The following is a 15,289-nucleotide window of genomic DNA, read 5'->3' on the forward strand; positions in this document are numbered from 1 at the left end:
AGCGGCAGGGCGAAGCGACGAACAGGAAAAAGCGTCAGTCTGGCAAAAAGTTCAGTCCAAGCAAGAGCTAAAGCGACAGAAGAAAGAGATGCTCTCAAAACAGACGTCAAAGGAGCCCCGACCTGAACCCAAGCGAAAGAAACCGCGGAAATGGATCAGACCGGATGCCCTCATCATTCGGCTGACAGAGAAAGCAAAGTACGCCAAGATCCTGCGTCAAATAAAACAGGACGTCCCTGACGACCAGGTCCGCAGTACGGTAGAGAAAATCCATAAGACCAATGCTGGAGATATGCTGATAACTCTTTCGAGGAAGAGCACCGACAAAGGCCAAACATTGAGAAAGACCATTGCAGACATTCTGAAAGAAGACGCAAAAGTAATCTGCAAAGGACCACAGGAGGTAATTGAGATCCGAGACGTCGATGAAGAAACAACTAAGGATCACATCCAGGGTGCCCTACCATCCAGAGCTTGACTTGGTACTGATAGCAGAGCCATATAAACACCTGAGTACCCAACCCTGGGAATCTGACAGCACATCCAAAGCTGTCATCTGGTCATGTGGCAAGCTCCCTTTCCAAAATGCAGTCGACAACAGCAATGCCGGCTTTGTAGCAGTATCAGTAGAGGGCATCCGCTTCTATAGCTGCTACGCACCACCTAGCCTCTCTACTGTCGAATTCACCGCATCCCTGGATCGACTTACCGAGGACGCGAAGCATTACCACCCAGTGGCAATAGCTGGGGACTTCAACGCCTGGGCAGTAGACTGGGGTAGCAAGAATACAAACGCGCGAGGAAAGGAATTACTAGAAGCCTTTTCTACATTAGATGTAGTACTGCTCAACAATGGTGACACACCAACCTACACCAAAGGAGACACAAGTTCTATTGTAGATCTCACTTTCGTCAGTGGCAGCCTCACCAGAGGTAATATCAACTGGAAGGTGATGGATACCTACACAGCCAGCGACCACAACGCGATTCTCTGGGAAATATTAAACGCCCAGAGCCCGAGAAGACCTAAAAAGCAACTTAACACCATTGGTTGGAAGGTAAAAACTCTTGACCCAAGGGCATTGTTAGTAGCTCTCAATAGTGACCAGATTATCGCGGGCTGCGCAGAAGAGAAGACCAAGGACCTGATGAAAAGAGTGACCCAGGCGTGTGACGCCAGTATGTCTCGTAGACGTGGCATAAACACAAGACCTTCCGTTCACTGGTGGAACGACCACATCAGCGCCCTTCGTAAAGAGTGTCATCAGAAGAGAAGAATATCTCAGCGTGGCTACCGACGACCTAACTCTGTGGAGCTGGTCGCAGAGTACAAAAAAGCCCGTCGATCCCTGAACAAAGCCATCAAAGATAGCAAAAGAAAATGCTGGAAGGAGCTCATCAACGAGGTGGACAGAGATCTGTGGGGTAGGCCGTATAAGGTGGTCATGACCCATCTTAAAAACCAGCTAATGCCATCACCCACGTGTCCTCAACTCCTACAGAAGATCGTAAACGCGTTGTTCCCCGAACAAAGCAAGTTTAACTACCTATTAGCGCAGAATGAAATGGATGACATTCCATCTGTCACGGAGGGAGAACTGATGGAGGCTTGTAATCGTGTAGGGAACAATAAAGCGCCGGGATTGGACGGGGTCCCCAATATTGCTTTAAAAACAACTATAAAAGCAGTGCCATCATTGTTCCTGGACGTCTACGACACATGCCTCAAGGAAGGGATTTTCCCTCGGAAGTGGAAGCATCAACGACTAGTACTACTTCCAGAGGTGAAAAAGCCACCAGAAGAACCGTCATCTTATCGACCACTTTGTATGTTAGACACGACAGGTAAGATACTTGAGCGTATAATCCACCAAAGAATAGAAGCAGTTGTCGATCCACTCCTGGCAGACAACCAGTATGGTTTTCGGAAAGGACGATCAACCCTGGACGCAATCAACTTGGTTGTTGCAACGGCCAAGGAGGCAATCGAAGGGATCAGATGGAAGGGTGGAGCGAAGAAGTACTGCCTGGTGGCCACTCTGGACATCAAAAATGCCTTCAACTCCGCCAACTGGGACTGCATTATGCAAGCCTTGGAAGAGAAAAACGTACCAGGATACCTACGTAGGATAGTGGCTAGCTACTTCACAGACAGAATCCTGAGATACGACACGAACAATGGTCCAAAAGAGTATGATATTACCGGAGGTGTACCCCAGGGTTCTGTTCTGGGTCCACTTCTGTGGAATGTCATGTATGATGGCCTGCTGAGACTGACTCTTCCAAGAAGTGTCAAGCTTGTTGCATATGCAGACGATGTAGCTGTCGTAATCGTTGCGAAACACCTAGATGAGATAAATCACATGTTCGGTATCACCTTTGAGAAAGTTAACCGGTGGATGGATTCAATGAATCTACAACTGGCTAAACAGAAGACTGAGGCTGTGCTTATTACCAGCAGAAAAGTGATAGAGACCATAAAACTGAAAGTCGGAGAACAAGAAATCACATCACAACCATATATCCGATATCTGGGAGTGATGCTTGATGCCCGATTCAACTTTAAGCAGCAAGTCGAACACGTGAGTGCAAAAACATCAGCAGTGGTAGCTAGCTTAGCACGACTGATGCCAAACGTCGGAGGCCCAAAGCAGAGCAGAAGACTACTATTATCATCTGTAGTCACATCAGTGCTCACTTACGGAATATCTATATGGGCGGACGCACTAGAAAAGCAAGAATCATAGAGAAAGGCTGGACCAGTCTACCGTCTGAGTGCCTTAAGAGTAGCAAGTGCCTTCCGCACAATATCTATGGAAGCAGTGTGTGTCATCTCCGGAACTTTGCCTCTCAGAGTCTTAGCTGAGGAAAGACGGATCCTTTACCAACGAAAGAAGTCGACCACACTAAGCGCTGAGGAGCTTGGAACAGAAGAGCGGCAGAGGAGCATAAGTAGATGGCAACTACAGTGGGATGCCACAGTGAAGGGTAGGTGGACGCATCGTCTCATACCAAGGATCAACGTTTGGCTGAACCGGAGTCACGGTGAGGTCAACTATTATCTTACACAGATGTTATCAGGACACGGCTGTTTCCGGGCGTATCTCCACCGCTTCAAGCATGATGATTCCCCGGAGTGCCCGTCCTGCTCAGGAGTCAATGAAGATGCAGAGCACGTTTTCTTTGAGTGCCCACGTTTTTACCCACAGCGAGATGAGCTGGAGAATATCCTGAAGAGGAAAATCCAACCAGAGACAATAGTAGCAGCAATGCTGTCATCAGAAGCTGTCTGGAACGCTACCAACACGTTTGCAACAGAAGTCCTTAAAGACTTGCGTTCCACCGAAAGAAAAAGAGCAAATAGCAGAAGATAGAAGGAAGGTAGTTAACACCTTAGCCACCAGAAGGAAGCGCAGTAGCTAGATCCTCCCTTCACGAAGTAATGCCTGACGGCGGTTTCCATGAGGGATTAGAGGAAAGAAGGAAAAGGGGTTTAGGGTTTAGTGGGTAGGGGCGTTAGTGTCGAGTTTTAGTATGACGCTGCGTCGAGTCGCCACATATCCAGGCCAAACAGCTATGCCTAGAATCCGTAAAAAGGATTCCCCCCCCCCCCCAAGTTAAAAAAACACACACACACACACACACACACATACAGACATAGTGACAACATCGCGGGGGTAGTCAGGGAAGCTTCCTATGACCTCAAAACGTCGAGATCTGATGAAAACTCGATTTTTGCAAAACGGGGTGAAAACAATAACTTCCCGATTTTTGAAAATCTTCGATTTTCTTAGCGGGAAGTTACAAAAATCTCAAAAACAAAAAAAATCGAGAAAATTAAAGTTATAAATAAGAGAAAAAAATCTATTAAACACTGCGTACGTCATTTAAAGATTAAAAAAATCCGATACAATCGAACGACAGTCTGAAATTCGAAAATATGGTTTCGTATCTTCTCTTTATTTATTTTATTTATTTATTTATTTATTTATTAGATTTATATGCTAAGGCTTATAGCCGGATGGAAAATTGTACAGTGTCTAGTATAATTAATGAATTATAACAAAAAGTGTAATTAAGTAATAAGACAGAAACAGTATAATAAGATGTGACACAATAACTTATGAATGAAATATTAGTAATTTAAAACAAGCCAAACTGAAAATATTTAATAGGATTACAAACTGTTTGATACTTCAAGATTTAGAAAAAATTCGAACGCTTTATTTTTGAAACTCTCAAGGGAATGGGAGTTAATAATATCACTCGGTAATTCTTGCCATAGACGAATACTGGATAAAATAAAAGAGTGCTTAAAGGTAGCAGTGGCAAAATTAGGCATTTCGAAAGAGATGTAATTATTCTTATTCTTCTTATTATTCTTTACATGCTATTTTTTAAAAATTTAAAAATTTTGTCAATTTTTCAATTCTAAGATCATATTCCAGCTATGAAAATGCACTCAAGTCAATAACAATCGTGTTTAATAGATTTTTTTCCCATATTGATAACTGTAATTTTTCCGATTTTTTTTTAATTTTGAGATTTTTTTTTAATTTTTAGCGCGCGCTAAAAAATTTCTAGTAGAAATTTATTTCAATGTCGATGGTTCATTTTTTTACATCGACCATCGATGTTTCGATTTAAAAAAAAATCGACCAAAAAAATCGATGTTTCCCCGAAAAAACATCGATAGTCGAAACATCGATGTATATCGCCCATCCCTATAGTCTAGTAAGAATCAAGTTTTACTTTTTAAATATATCGTATATAATAACTGAAACTTTATTATAACACAAATAGTTGATATGAGCAATAAAACAAATTGTTTTAAAGAAAAAAAATACGCTCAAAAATATTCGAAGCAATGGGAACAAGACGAAAACTTAAAAGGTTAGTTTGTTATATTTTTGATAATTTTTAAAGCATTTTCCATAATCTTAAGTATGTTTTATTTAGTTACACAATTAAAAGATTTTTTTTTATTAACAATACTTTTTTTCAATATTGTTTTAGATTGGATAGCTCCTGATCCTACTGGTAACTGTCAAAAAGCTTATTGTAAATATTGCCGTACTATTTTAGTACCACATAAAAAAGATTTAGGCAAGCATGCGATATCAATTAAACATAAAAATGCTGTTGATAAAGATAAACAAGCAAAATTATGTCGTCCAATAAACGTGATAAAACCTCCTAACAATAAAGTTAAAGTTGCTGAACTTCAACTAGCCGCATTTATAGCAGAACATACATCAATTATCACAGTTGATCACTTGACAGAATTGTTGAAAAAAATTGAACCGGATTCGGATGTTTTTAGGAAGATGAAATTCCCTACTCACTTATTATTGATAAAAGCACTGTTATATCGACTGAAAAAATTCTATACATAATGGTACGATATTTTTCTTGTAAAAAGAAAAAATTATTGACTACATTTTATCGTATTGTAAAAATAGTTGACGCAACTGCTAATGGTATTCATTCGGCTTTAAAATTACAATTAGAAGCTGATGGACTTTCTTTAAAAAATTTAGTCGGTATTGGAGTTGATGGTGCAAATTTGATGGTCGGTGTGAACCATTCTGTTTCATCACTTTTGAAATAAGAAGTACCTGATATTGTAATTATCAAATGTATCTGTCACTCTCTCCATTTGTGCGCTGAAAAATCTGCAGAAATATTACCTCGCCAACTAGAATATCTTGTCAGAGAAGCTCACAATTGGTTTTCCAATAGTCCAAAGCGTAAGGATGAATATAAAAAACTTTATAAATAGTCATGAATGGTGATGAAGCTAAAAAGGATCCGAAAAAAATTGCTGGTCTGAGCGGGACTCGGTGGTTGGCTAGATACTCTGCAATTAATACTATTTTAGAGCAATGGGAAGAGTTAAAACTACTATTTGAATTAGCTAAAAATAATGACAAATGTTTACAAGCACAGTACTTATATGATATTATGGTTTGTCCAGCGTATAAATTTTTGTTATATAAGAGTATTCTGCAGAAAATTGTGGTTCCATCTCAACTGCAGAAAATTAAGGACGACGATCTAGTTAATTTTAAATTTCAAGACTATCTAATGCATACATCATCAGTTTTTTTTGGATACAACTTTGATCAAGCAGCTAAATCAGTGCCATCAAATGAAATATCTAATATTCGAGCTCGGTGTAAAGATTTTTTAGTGAAACTATGTACTGAAATTCAGGAACGATTGCCTATGAATATTTCTATATTGAAATCAATGAATGTCTTGACACCAACTTACGCTACATCACAGAAAAAACCTGATTTATCCAAATTGTTGGAACAATTCACTAGAGAATCATTGTATGGATCAAAAGATAATATTATCAAAGAATGGAACATGCTATCTCATAAACAGTGGGATAATACGAATGAAACAGTATCATTTTGGTCAGAAGTTTACGAGGATCGTGATTCAGGCGGTAATAGAAGATTTGAAAATGTTTCTAAATTTGCTTTAGCACTGTTAACTACTCCCATTTCAAATGCTGATGTTGAGAGAGCATTTTCCATATATGCTGTGATAAAGGATAAATTAACCCTTCCGCACTCTCGCTATGAGATTTTCTCTCACGATCATCAATAACTCAAATTTTCTTTCAAATTTCAAATGGAATGACTATGTGATTTTTTTTCTATCTGTCAAAAAATTAATATTATTTCAGATTACAATATTATTATTTTAATTGTTCTATACTATAAAAAAATAAAATAAATTTTATTAACTCTGTGAGATATTTTCTCATCGCAATAGTAAAGTAGGGGGGTCAGAATTTAAAAAATCGGGTCTGATCGGTACAGTTCGGAGGTTCCCGTAAGAGTGCATTTGTGTTTGGATGTATTATTATTAAATATTATTTTTAAATAAGTCAATTTTTTTTTGTTTTAAGAAATTTATTTTATTTAAGATTTTTTAAATTAAAGGGACTATAAGCATGCGTGCGCTTCCACATAAGGCGTGAGAGTTTTTCTCATCGCGCGAGTAATGATAGTAAATCGTTTTGCGAGAGTGCTGAAGGGTTAAGGAACAAGTTAGCACTAGAAATGGTTCAAAGTATTATGATGGTTAAATTTTCATTAAAACGAGATTACGAACAGTGCACTTTATTTGTGCTCACTAAAGAAATACTGAGCAGATTTACGGTACACATGTATGATTTTAAAAACGACACTGAAAAAGTAAGTGATGTAGAGTTTCAAGAACTGCTTAATATAACGAATGCAATATAGTTCATTTAAATATGTGATTTTATATGATAAAGAAATTTTTATTTATTAATTTGTTATTAACAATACACGCAAATTAAATATATTTATTTATATGATATAAATATTTACATAATATGAATACTTATATAAAATATAATGTATAGTCTATTAAAGGAAGTTAAAAAAAAAGAAACAAAATAATTTATTTTCTATTTTAAAACCTTTTAAAAAATAAAAACTGATAAAAAAAAAAAATAATCTGACTAATTTTTAAATAATTTCAATTTTAGTTTTAGGGGATTTTGTTTTTAATTTAGGGGCTTTTGTTGAAAGTTTTAGGGAAAAGTTTTTTCAAGAGTTGGGGACACTGTAGAAACCGGAGTTAATATAATAATAAATACATGTCAAATGTCAAGATAAAAATCATAACCTTTAGTTATTAGTGATTTTTAATTAATTTTTGAATTATAAATGAAATAATTCGTAAAAAAAGGTAACTATATTAATTAATTTTTTATTCTTATAATCAATTTTCGTTTTTTTACAAATTTTAAATTTTATATTTTTCAGAAAACAAAAACTGAATTTTTAATTTATTAGTTATAAGAAATTAAATTTTATAATTTAAAAATTTATTTTATTTTTTAAAAATGAATAAAAATTTATTTTCAATGCTGATTGATGAAAAGAAACCTTAAAAAAAATTTTTTTAATTTTCAAAAAACTAATAAAAATTATTTTTTAGCGTCAATTGAAGAAAAAAAAAACCCAAAAAATGATTGGAACAACAAATCTGACAGATTTACAAAAATTGGAGGAAGAAGCAAAAGCAACAGCAACTAAGCACGTGATGAATATGCTCCAGCGTCCAGGTCAGCTAGAAAAAGTCGAGCAGTACAAGCGCAGAATCACCAGAAAGAAAGCCTCAATAGAAACAATGTTGAAAACAGCGATGCAGAGCCAGTTGGACGGTGTAAGAGTGGGCTTCGACCAGCTGCAGACTTCCTTGTCAACCATCGCGTCCATCAAAGAAGAAGTAGACCTGATAGGTCAATCCTTCGGTTCAGCACTGGAGTTGAACACGAAGCTCCAACCAGTTCAGGAAGAAAACATGCGACACTCTCAGTACGTGACAGCAAAGGAGAATCTGAAGCATATCTTCACGGTACCAGAGTCTGTGGAGAAGACCAAGACGTGGATCAACGAAGGCAAGCTGCTTCATGCCCACCAGAGTCTGATGGACCTCGAGAATTCGAGGGACGACTTGTTGTACGAGTTACACAAGCTGCCAAATCAGTCGCTGCCGGACAAAGTGATGCTCAAGGCCTACTTTGAGGATGTTGAGACCCTGTCACAGCTGATGGAGAAGCAGATCAAGCTGGTGCTGAGTCGTACATTGAACACTGTGCGGAAAGAACCGACAGTTATTGTCACCGCGCTTCGGATAATCGAGCGGGAGGAGAAAGCTGATCAATTCGCGGTCCAGAGGTTCCGACAGTCCGGGTTCATGCCTCCAGGAAGGCCCAAGAAGTGGAAGGATATGGCGATGCAGACTCTCGAGAAGTCTGTAGCTAATCGTATCGAGGGCACTCAGGTTGATGAACGCGCAGATAATAAAATGTGGCTTGTTCGATACCTGGAATTGACTCGCCAGTTGATCCAGGAGGATTTGAGGGTTGTTAAAACACTTTGCGGGCCTTGTTTTCCGCCGTACTATGACATTGTTAATAAATTTGTTAGGATGTACCACGGGTGTCTTTCTCAGCATTTGAAAGATATTATTGCCAATGGTCTAGAGGGCAATGAGTATGTGTCTCTTCTAGGGTGGATCATGAACACCTATCCGGGCGCTGATTTGATGCTGCACCCGGAGTTGAATATAAATATTTCAGAGATCGGTGATCTGCTGAGCAAGGAGATTCTTGATGAACTTCAAGAGAAGTATCTTAGGAACATGTGTCAGAATTATGAAGAGTGGATGAAGAAGACTCTGGAGACGGAGAAAGCTGACTGGTGGAGTGGCAAAGCGCCAGAGTCTTCTTCTCAGGACACTTATTATCACACAGCGGCTCCGGTTATTATTTTTCAAATGATAGACCAGAATTTGCAGGTAAATTTTGAGAGTAATTTAAGGGTTTTACGCACTTCGGAGAAAAAAGGGATTTTTTAATAATTTTTAATTTTTATTAATTTTTTTTTCTCTGAAGAGACTTCTTGAGTAAGATGAAAATTGATATATTTTTAGTAGTGACTTAACTTTTATCATAAATCCTTTTTTTACAAATAATGATTTTTTTAGTTCATCAAAGTCATTACAAATCACCAAAATAAAAACTAAAATAGTATAGATTCTGTTTTTGTCAAAAACTCAATACGAAATGATAAAATCTTGAAAATCTTGGTTAAATATTAAAGATACGAAAAAATCATAAGAGACTTATTTTATTGGAAATTTAATTCTCTACCAAAAAAATTTTTATCAGTTTTCATCTATCTCTTATCATTTAGCCTGAATTTTAATTTCAAATTGGATTTCAAGCGTCTCCAATTAGATCACGTGTTTATATAGAAAGTTTAAAATTTAAGTTCTGGTTTAGATACTAAAGATACGGAAAAATAATATGAGACCTTTATTGTATTGAATTTTGTTTTCTAGAAATAAGGTAAAAGACCCTATTAGTGAAACCTTTAAACTCTATTAGTGGCACTTTTTCTTTCAATGAAAAAATGTTCTACTTGGAATAAAAATTAACAATTTTTTTTATCTAAAGGTCTTAAAGATTAGAAATAATATATTCATTATTGAAATTAATGATTTCATTAATTGAATAAGTACCAAAATTAGAGAAAGTGTCAGTAATGGGGTCCCCCCACCACTAATGGGGTCTTTTACTCTATGGTTTTTATTAATTTTTCCGTATGTTTCATCTTTCAGTCAGAATTTGAACTGAAACTGATATTTTCAGTTTATAAGTATAAATTTGAAAATATTTGTCCGATTGTCATTAAATTTTCTGTGCCCATATTTAAATGTATGTAGATTAAAAAATGAAATTAAAAAAAAGTTTATCTCCAAAATTTTAAGCGCGTATAGTTTCCTTCATATAGTGATTACTGACTCGGTTGTATTGAAATAAATGATTAAATTTTTCTATAGGTCACCAAAACGATAAGCAACGAACTGACAGCGAAGGCATTGGTGGTCTGTATCGAACAAGTCAACAAATACGGTCTGATGTATCGACAAGCTATAATGGAATTTAAGGCGAAACATTTCGACGACCGGAGCCAAGTGCCGTACTTTACCAATCACATGATCACGGTGGTGAACAATTGTCTTCAATATGTCGAGCTGGCGCAGCAGATGAAGCAGCTTTACTGGGTGACCAACGCTACCAGTGACGCAGCGGTAAAGTTTGAAAATCTATTAACAAATTACCAGCAGCTGCGGAACGAAGCCGTAGCTATCTTGCTAGAAGAGTCTCTTCTGGATCTCGAGACCCAGTTCCAGGATTTGCTAACTCCAAAATGGCTCAACACCTCTATCGCGGTAGAAACTATCTGCGTCACTCTCGAGGATTACTTCCAGGACTACGGACACCTGAGGGTGAAAAATTTTGAGTACGTGATAAATGAAGCTCAGAATTTAATCGCGAAAAGGTATATCGCGGCGATGCTGTCTAGGAAAATCTCTCTGAAAAATTACGATGAGTGTCTGACGTGTACTTCTAAGATAATGAGCGAAGCAGACAAGCTAAAGAATTTCTTCGTACGCATTGCGCCCAAGGTCGGTAACTTTGACTCCCCTTTTGAGATTATTAAGAGACTCGCGGAGGTTCTCAGGTGCGAGGACGCCGAAATTTTGACTCTGGATCTCCATTCACTGGTGGAAAAGTATCCGGATATGACTGATGATCATTTGGTTAGATTACTGAGTCTCAGGGGAGATATTCCTAGGAGTGAAGCCAAAGAAAAGGTCGCTTATATCCTGGAGGCGCAAAAAAATAGAACATCTTCTTCACAAAGTATAAGCAACAGTATTTTTAAACAAATTGTACTCCAAGATAGTTTTCTGAGTTGGAAACCTTAGAGTGTTTATTTAATTTTGTTTTTTTTTTTTTTGTTAATAAAATGCAATTAATTGTTTTAATAACCAATTAAGGCCTTTCTGAAATAATGTATCAATAATTGTTGTATATATATATATATATATATATATATATATATATATATATATATATATATATATATATATATATATATATATATAAATATTAATCTTGATTATTTAATTAATCAATTAATTTATTTTTCAACACGTATTAATTTATAATGCTGAAATTAAAATATCTGAGAAATTTTGATAATTTTTTTTTAATAAATAAAATATTTTTTTAATTATAAATTAAAATTTTTTAAAGAGTAGGTAATTTGTTTGAAAAAAAAAAAATTGTCAAATTTTAGTCTAATATTAAAAATATAGGATACAGAAATTGAGACATCTGATAATTTTTTTAATAAATAAATTATAACACGAAAAATTTATTCAAAAAATTCCTTCTTTAGAAGCTCTAAAAAAATTATAAATGCAATTTTTTCAAAATAATTTTCTAGAACTAGTTTATTTAAAAAAAAAAAAAAAAATTTGTCAGGTGCCTGCTAATTTCATATCATAAAAATATAACAAATATAAAATAGTCAAAAAGAATTCAAATCAAATTTCGCGCGCTAAAATGATGTCACTACGCAGCACTGTTGCACAGTGTCGTAGCATTTCTGTCTTGGTCAGCCATATTGTAACGTACTTTCCTTTCATCGGCATCATGGGACGCTACTCGAACAACGCTCCGTAAAAACTTGCAAATTTTTGAGGCAAAATAACATAAATATAGATAAAAATAGATTGCATGTGTATGTTTTTTGTACAAAAAGTCAAAAACCGAGTAATTTTATGAATATTTATTGCTTAACTACGATAAATTGAGATAAGAACATGGCGTGTACGAGACGGTTAGCGTTGTCAGTCGGAAAATTTTTTAATAATCAAATAAAACGCAACTTAACCTCAAATGTTGCTGTTGCTGAACAAATAGAAGAAACTAATAAAGGTAGCGATTAATTGAAATTTTTTGATTGAATTAATCTCATTTACGAATAAATTGGTTGGATTGCTTTCAGGAAAAATAGTGGTGGAGAAAACAGGTCCAATCACCTTTTTCGGAATAAACAATCAGAAAAAAAAGAATTGTTTGGACCGAGCAGCAGCTGAAGAACTGTCAGATGCTTTGGATTCATTCGAGCAAGATGATGACTCGCAAGTGGGTATAATCCATGGTATAGGCGGTAATTTTTGCTCGGGGTTCGATTTAGAAGAGATTTCAAAATGCGAGAGTGAAACTGACAATCTTCCGCATTTTGGGACACTGGTAATTATTTTTATTAATTTTCATAGTTTTATTTTTTATTTTGATATAAAGAATTGACATGATCCTAAAATTAGTAAAAAATTTATTATTTTTTTTAATTTCTATATACTGAATTTTTATTTATAAATTTTTTATCCTAACTTATTTGTGAAAAAAAATCATATAATTATCAAACGTCTTTTAATTTTGTTGTCACAAATCAGCAAACATCCCAGATTTTTTTAGTAAATAAATTGTTTTAAAAAAACTTTCAAATATTTTGCATTTAGAAATTGTAAACTTATACTTTTGGTTATGACAAAATTTTTTATTAATTTTTACAAATTAAAAAAAATTTTTCTATAATAAATAAATTATTATACTAAAACTTTAAAATATTTATGATGTAGAAATGATTAACTATTATTAAATTTTTTTTTCATGAAAATTTATAAATACTAATCAGACCTAAAAAAAAAAAAAAAATAGATTTTTGCTAATTTAAATATCTTTATTTATTATTCATTATTAAGTAATATTTTCTATCTAATTACAGAGTAGCAAGAGCGAACTGTCAAAAAAACCGCTGATTGCCGCAATAAATGGGTACGCAGTAGGCGTAGGCTTAGAGCTTGCTCTCATGTGCGATTTACGGATCGTCGAGGAACACTCGCGGATGGGTTTCCTGAACCGGCGCTTTGGAATACCAATAATGTGCGGAGGAACTGTAAGATTGCCAGCAATGATCGGATATTCACGAGCCATGGACATGATCCTCAGCGGTAGAGAAATCACCGGACAAGAAGCCTTCCAGTGGGGAATCGCGAACCGTCTTGTTGCCTGTGGCGCTGGTGAGTTCTTTTCATCAAAATTTAGATCAGTTAAATTGAAATAAAACTTATAATGCTCTCTGTCAATTATATGCAATGACAATCGATATCAGGACTGGGACAAAGTGTATCTATGGCTCAGACGATAATAAAATATCCGCAGCGCGCATTACTCGCCGATCGTACGTCGTTACATTTCGCATCGCTAGGCGCCAAACCTATAGAGGAGGCTCTTGAGTTCGAAAAGGACAACTCCACGGATATTCTGCTTGAAGACGGCATTCACGGGGCTAAAAAGTTTGTTGATGGTCTAGGGAGACATGGCAAGGCTAGTAATATCACCAGGTTGGACAGGACTAGTTTTAGGGAAATAAGCGATGATCTTCTGTAAGAGGTCATTGTTGTGTACTATTTATCTCTTGGTATTTATAATAAAATAACTTTGTGCAATTAGGAGATTTTTTACTTCACAAATTTAAGGTTTTAAATTTCAACTTAATCATTTTAGTGAAATTTAGTTACTCATGATCAAATCAAAGTTCCTTTTTTATGAAATTAAAATTTTTATCATATCTGATTAAAAATAAAAAATTGATGGTATGTATAGATACACGTGAGTCGCCTGATGGTGAGGATAAATAATAATAATAATTATAATATAGTGAGTATATCGTAACATCATTGATTCGTATGTAGAAAATTCCGTGACCGACATACGTCTCTATTTGCTCATCAATTCATCTAGATTTTTATTACAATACTCTTACTCTCATTACAAGATACAAAATATATAAAACCCCAGTGTGGGATGTATGACTTATCTAAGATTATGTAATAAGACAGACTCATCGGTTTCACCATTATCCAAATGACACTTGAATCTGTCATTTTAATATTTATAAATTATATATATTTTAAATTAACTGTTAAGTCGGTATTTTTCTCAAAAAAAAAAATCTTACTACTTAAATCTTTAGATACAATATCTGAGTAAAAAATTTTTTTTAAATAAAATAATTTCCCGAGGCAGTATAAATAAAGTTGCGTTAAATATATCTTTAAATATAAAGTAACATCTTTCATATCATAGATTATAGATACAGTATAAATTTAATTGGCGAAAGTAATACAAGCTACCACCACACTGGTAATATACGCGATTAAAGCCACCAGTTAGCTTATATATTTGTGACGAAATGAGTGCAGGTGGCGAAGCATTGTTGCGCAATATCATATATATATATCCTTCTCGAATACGTAGCACTGTCTCTAGACCATTGTATGGAACCCTCTATACCCTTTACTTAATTTTCCACCTTCTCTTATTTTATTGACGGTGAATGGAGCTGATAAAAAATAAATAAATTTATCCTTGCAACTCTCGCAACAGATTTATAATTTTATAAGTCTTATTAGATTAGACCAGAGGATAAATGTATTTTTTAACAAATTATTTCGGTATCATGTATCGAGTTACAATGTAGAAACCAAAAACTAATCTGTATTCAATTACCGGTTTTATTTAGTGGGACTGGTGGTTCATGGTTCCCGCACTTTGTAATTGCAGAAAATTCATCATTATGCGGGTTTTAATCTACGCTAATTGCTATTCTCTCGTGTTTTTTTTTTTTTTTTTTTTCAACAACATTAACATTTACTTTGAATATTTTTATATTTATATAAAATTCATTACAATGGTAAATACTTATTATGTACTTATAATGAATAGTGCAGAAGATGAAAAAAAAAAATCTTTATAATCCTGTTTCGTCAGATCTCGGATCGGAAAGTGTATAATATAATATAATAT

At 35.0% G+C, this 15,289-nt stretch overlaps 3 protein-coding genes across 4 annotated transcripts; all 3 read left to right on the plus strand.

Annotated features, from left to right (window-relative positions):
• The first annotated feature begins 4,778 nt into the window (after positions 1 to 4,778).
• Positions 4,779 to 6,641, plus strand: LOC123270416. 2 transcript variants are annotated; one of them, XM_044736450.1, is made up of 2 exons: positions 4,779 to 4,893; positions 5,017 to 6,641. In XM_044736450.1, the coding sequence occupies exon 2, from the start codon at positions 5,785 to 5,787 to the stop codon at positions 6,619 to 6,621; it is 837 nt and encodes a 278-aa protein (XP_044592385.1). In that variant the 5' UTR covers positions 4,779 to 4,893; positions 5,017 to 5,784; the 3' UTR covers positions 6,622 to 6,641. The 2 variants fall into 2 exon arrangements, with proteins under 2 accessions (XP_044592385.1, XP_044592386.1); XM_044736451.1 differs by having other exon boundaries at positions 5,017 to 6,615.
• A 986-nt stretch (positions 6,642 to 7,627) lies between these two features.
• On the plus strand, positions 7,628 to 11,459 carry LOC123270406 (exocyst complex component 3). The gene is made up of 3 exons (XM_044736443.1): positions 7,628 to 7,737; positions 7,990 to 9,354; positions 10,402 to 11,459. Exons 2-3 carry the CDS (start codon positions 8,020 to 8,022, stop codon positions 11,332 to 11,334), a joined length of 2,268 nt encoding a protein of 755 aa, XP_044592378.1. The 5' UTR covers positions 7,628 to 7,737; positions 7,990 to 8,019; the 3' UTR covers positions 11,335 to 11,459.
• Positions 11,460 to 11,955: 496 nt separating this feature from the next.
• LOC123270407 (2,3-dehydroadipyl-CoA hydratase-like) lies at positions 11,956 to 13,929 on the plus strand. Its single transcript, XM_044736444.1, has 4 exons — positions 11,956 to 12,352; positions 12,423 to 12,670; positions 13,206 to 13,500; positions 13,593 to 13,929. Exons 1-4 carry the CDS (start codon positions 12,238 to 12,240, stop codon positions 13,868 to 13,870), a joined length of 936 nt encoding a protein of 311 aa, XP_044592379.1. The 5' UTR covers positions 11,956 to 12,237; the 3' UTR covers positions 13,871 to 13,929.
• Positions 13,930 to 15,289: the final 1,360 nt, after the last annotated feature.

This window comes from Cotesia glomerata, linkage group LG8 (assembly GCF_020080835.1).
Source record: "Cotesia glomerata isolate CgM1 linkage group LG8, MPM_Cglom_v2.3, whole genome shotgun sequence".
NCBI classification, from domain to species: Eukaryota; Metazoa; Arthropoda; class Insecta; order Hymenoptera; family Braconidae; genus Cotesia; species Cotesia glomerata.

Excerpts from the sequence above, each read along its gene's own strand:
- LOC123270416 (XM_044736450.1), top strand. The coding sequence starts at position 5,785 with ATGAATGGTGATGAAGCTAAAAAGGATCCGAAAAAAATTGCTGGTCTG.
- LOC123270406 (XM_044736443.1), top strand. The coding sequence starts at position 8,020 with ATGATTGGAACAACAAATCTGACAGATTTACAAAAATTGGAGGAAGAA. Across the intron at positions 9,355-10,401 it reads TGATAGACCAGAATTTGCAG|GTCACCAAAACGATAAGCAA; the intron begins GTAAATTTTGAG and ends ATTTTTCTATAG.
- LOC123270407 (XM_044736444.1), top strand. The coding sequence starts at position 12,238 with ATGGCGTGTACGAGACGGTTAGCGTTGTCAGTCGGAAAATTTTTTAAT. Across the intron at positions 12,671-13,205 it reads TTCCGCATTTTGGGACACTG|AGTAGCAAGAGCGAACTGTC; the intron begins GTAATTATTTTT and ends ATCTAATTACAG. Across the intron at positions 13,501-13,592 it reads TCTTGTTGCCTGTGGCGCTG|GACTGGGACAAAGTGTATCT; the intron begins GTGAGTTCTTTT and ends AATCGATATCAG.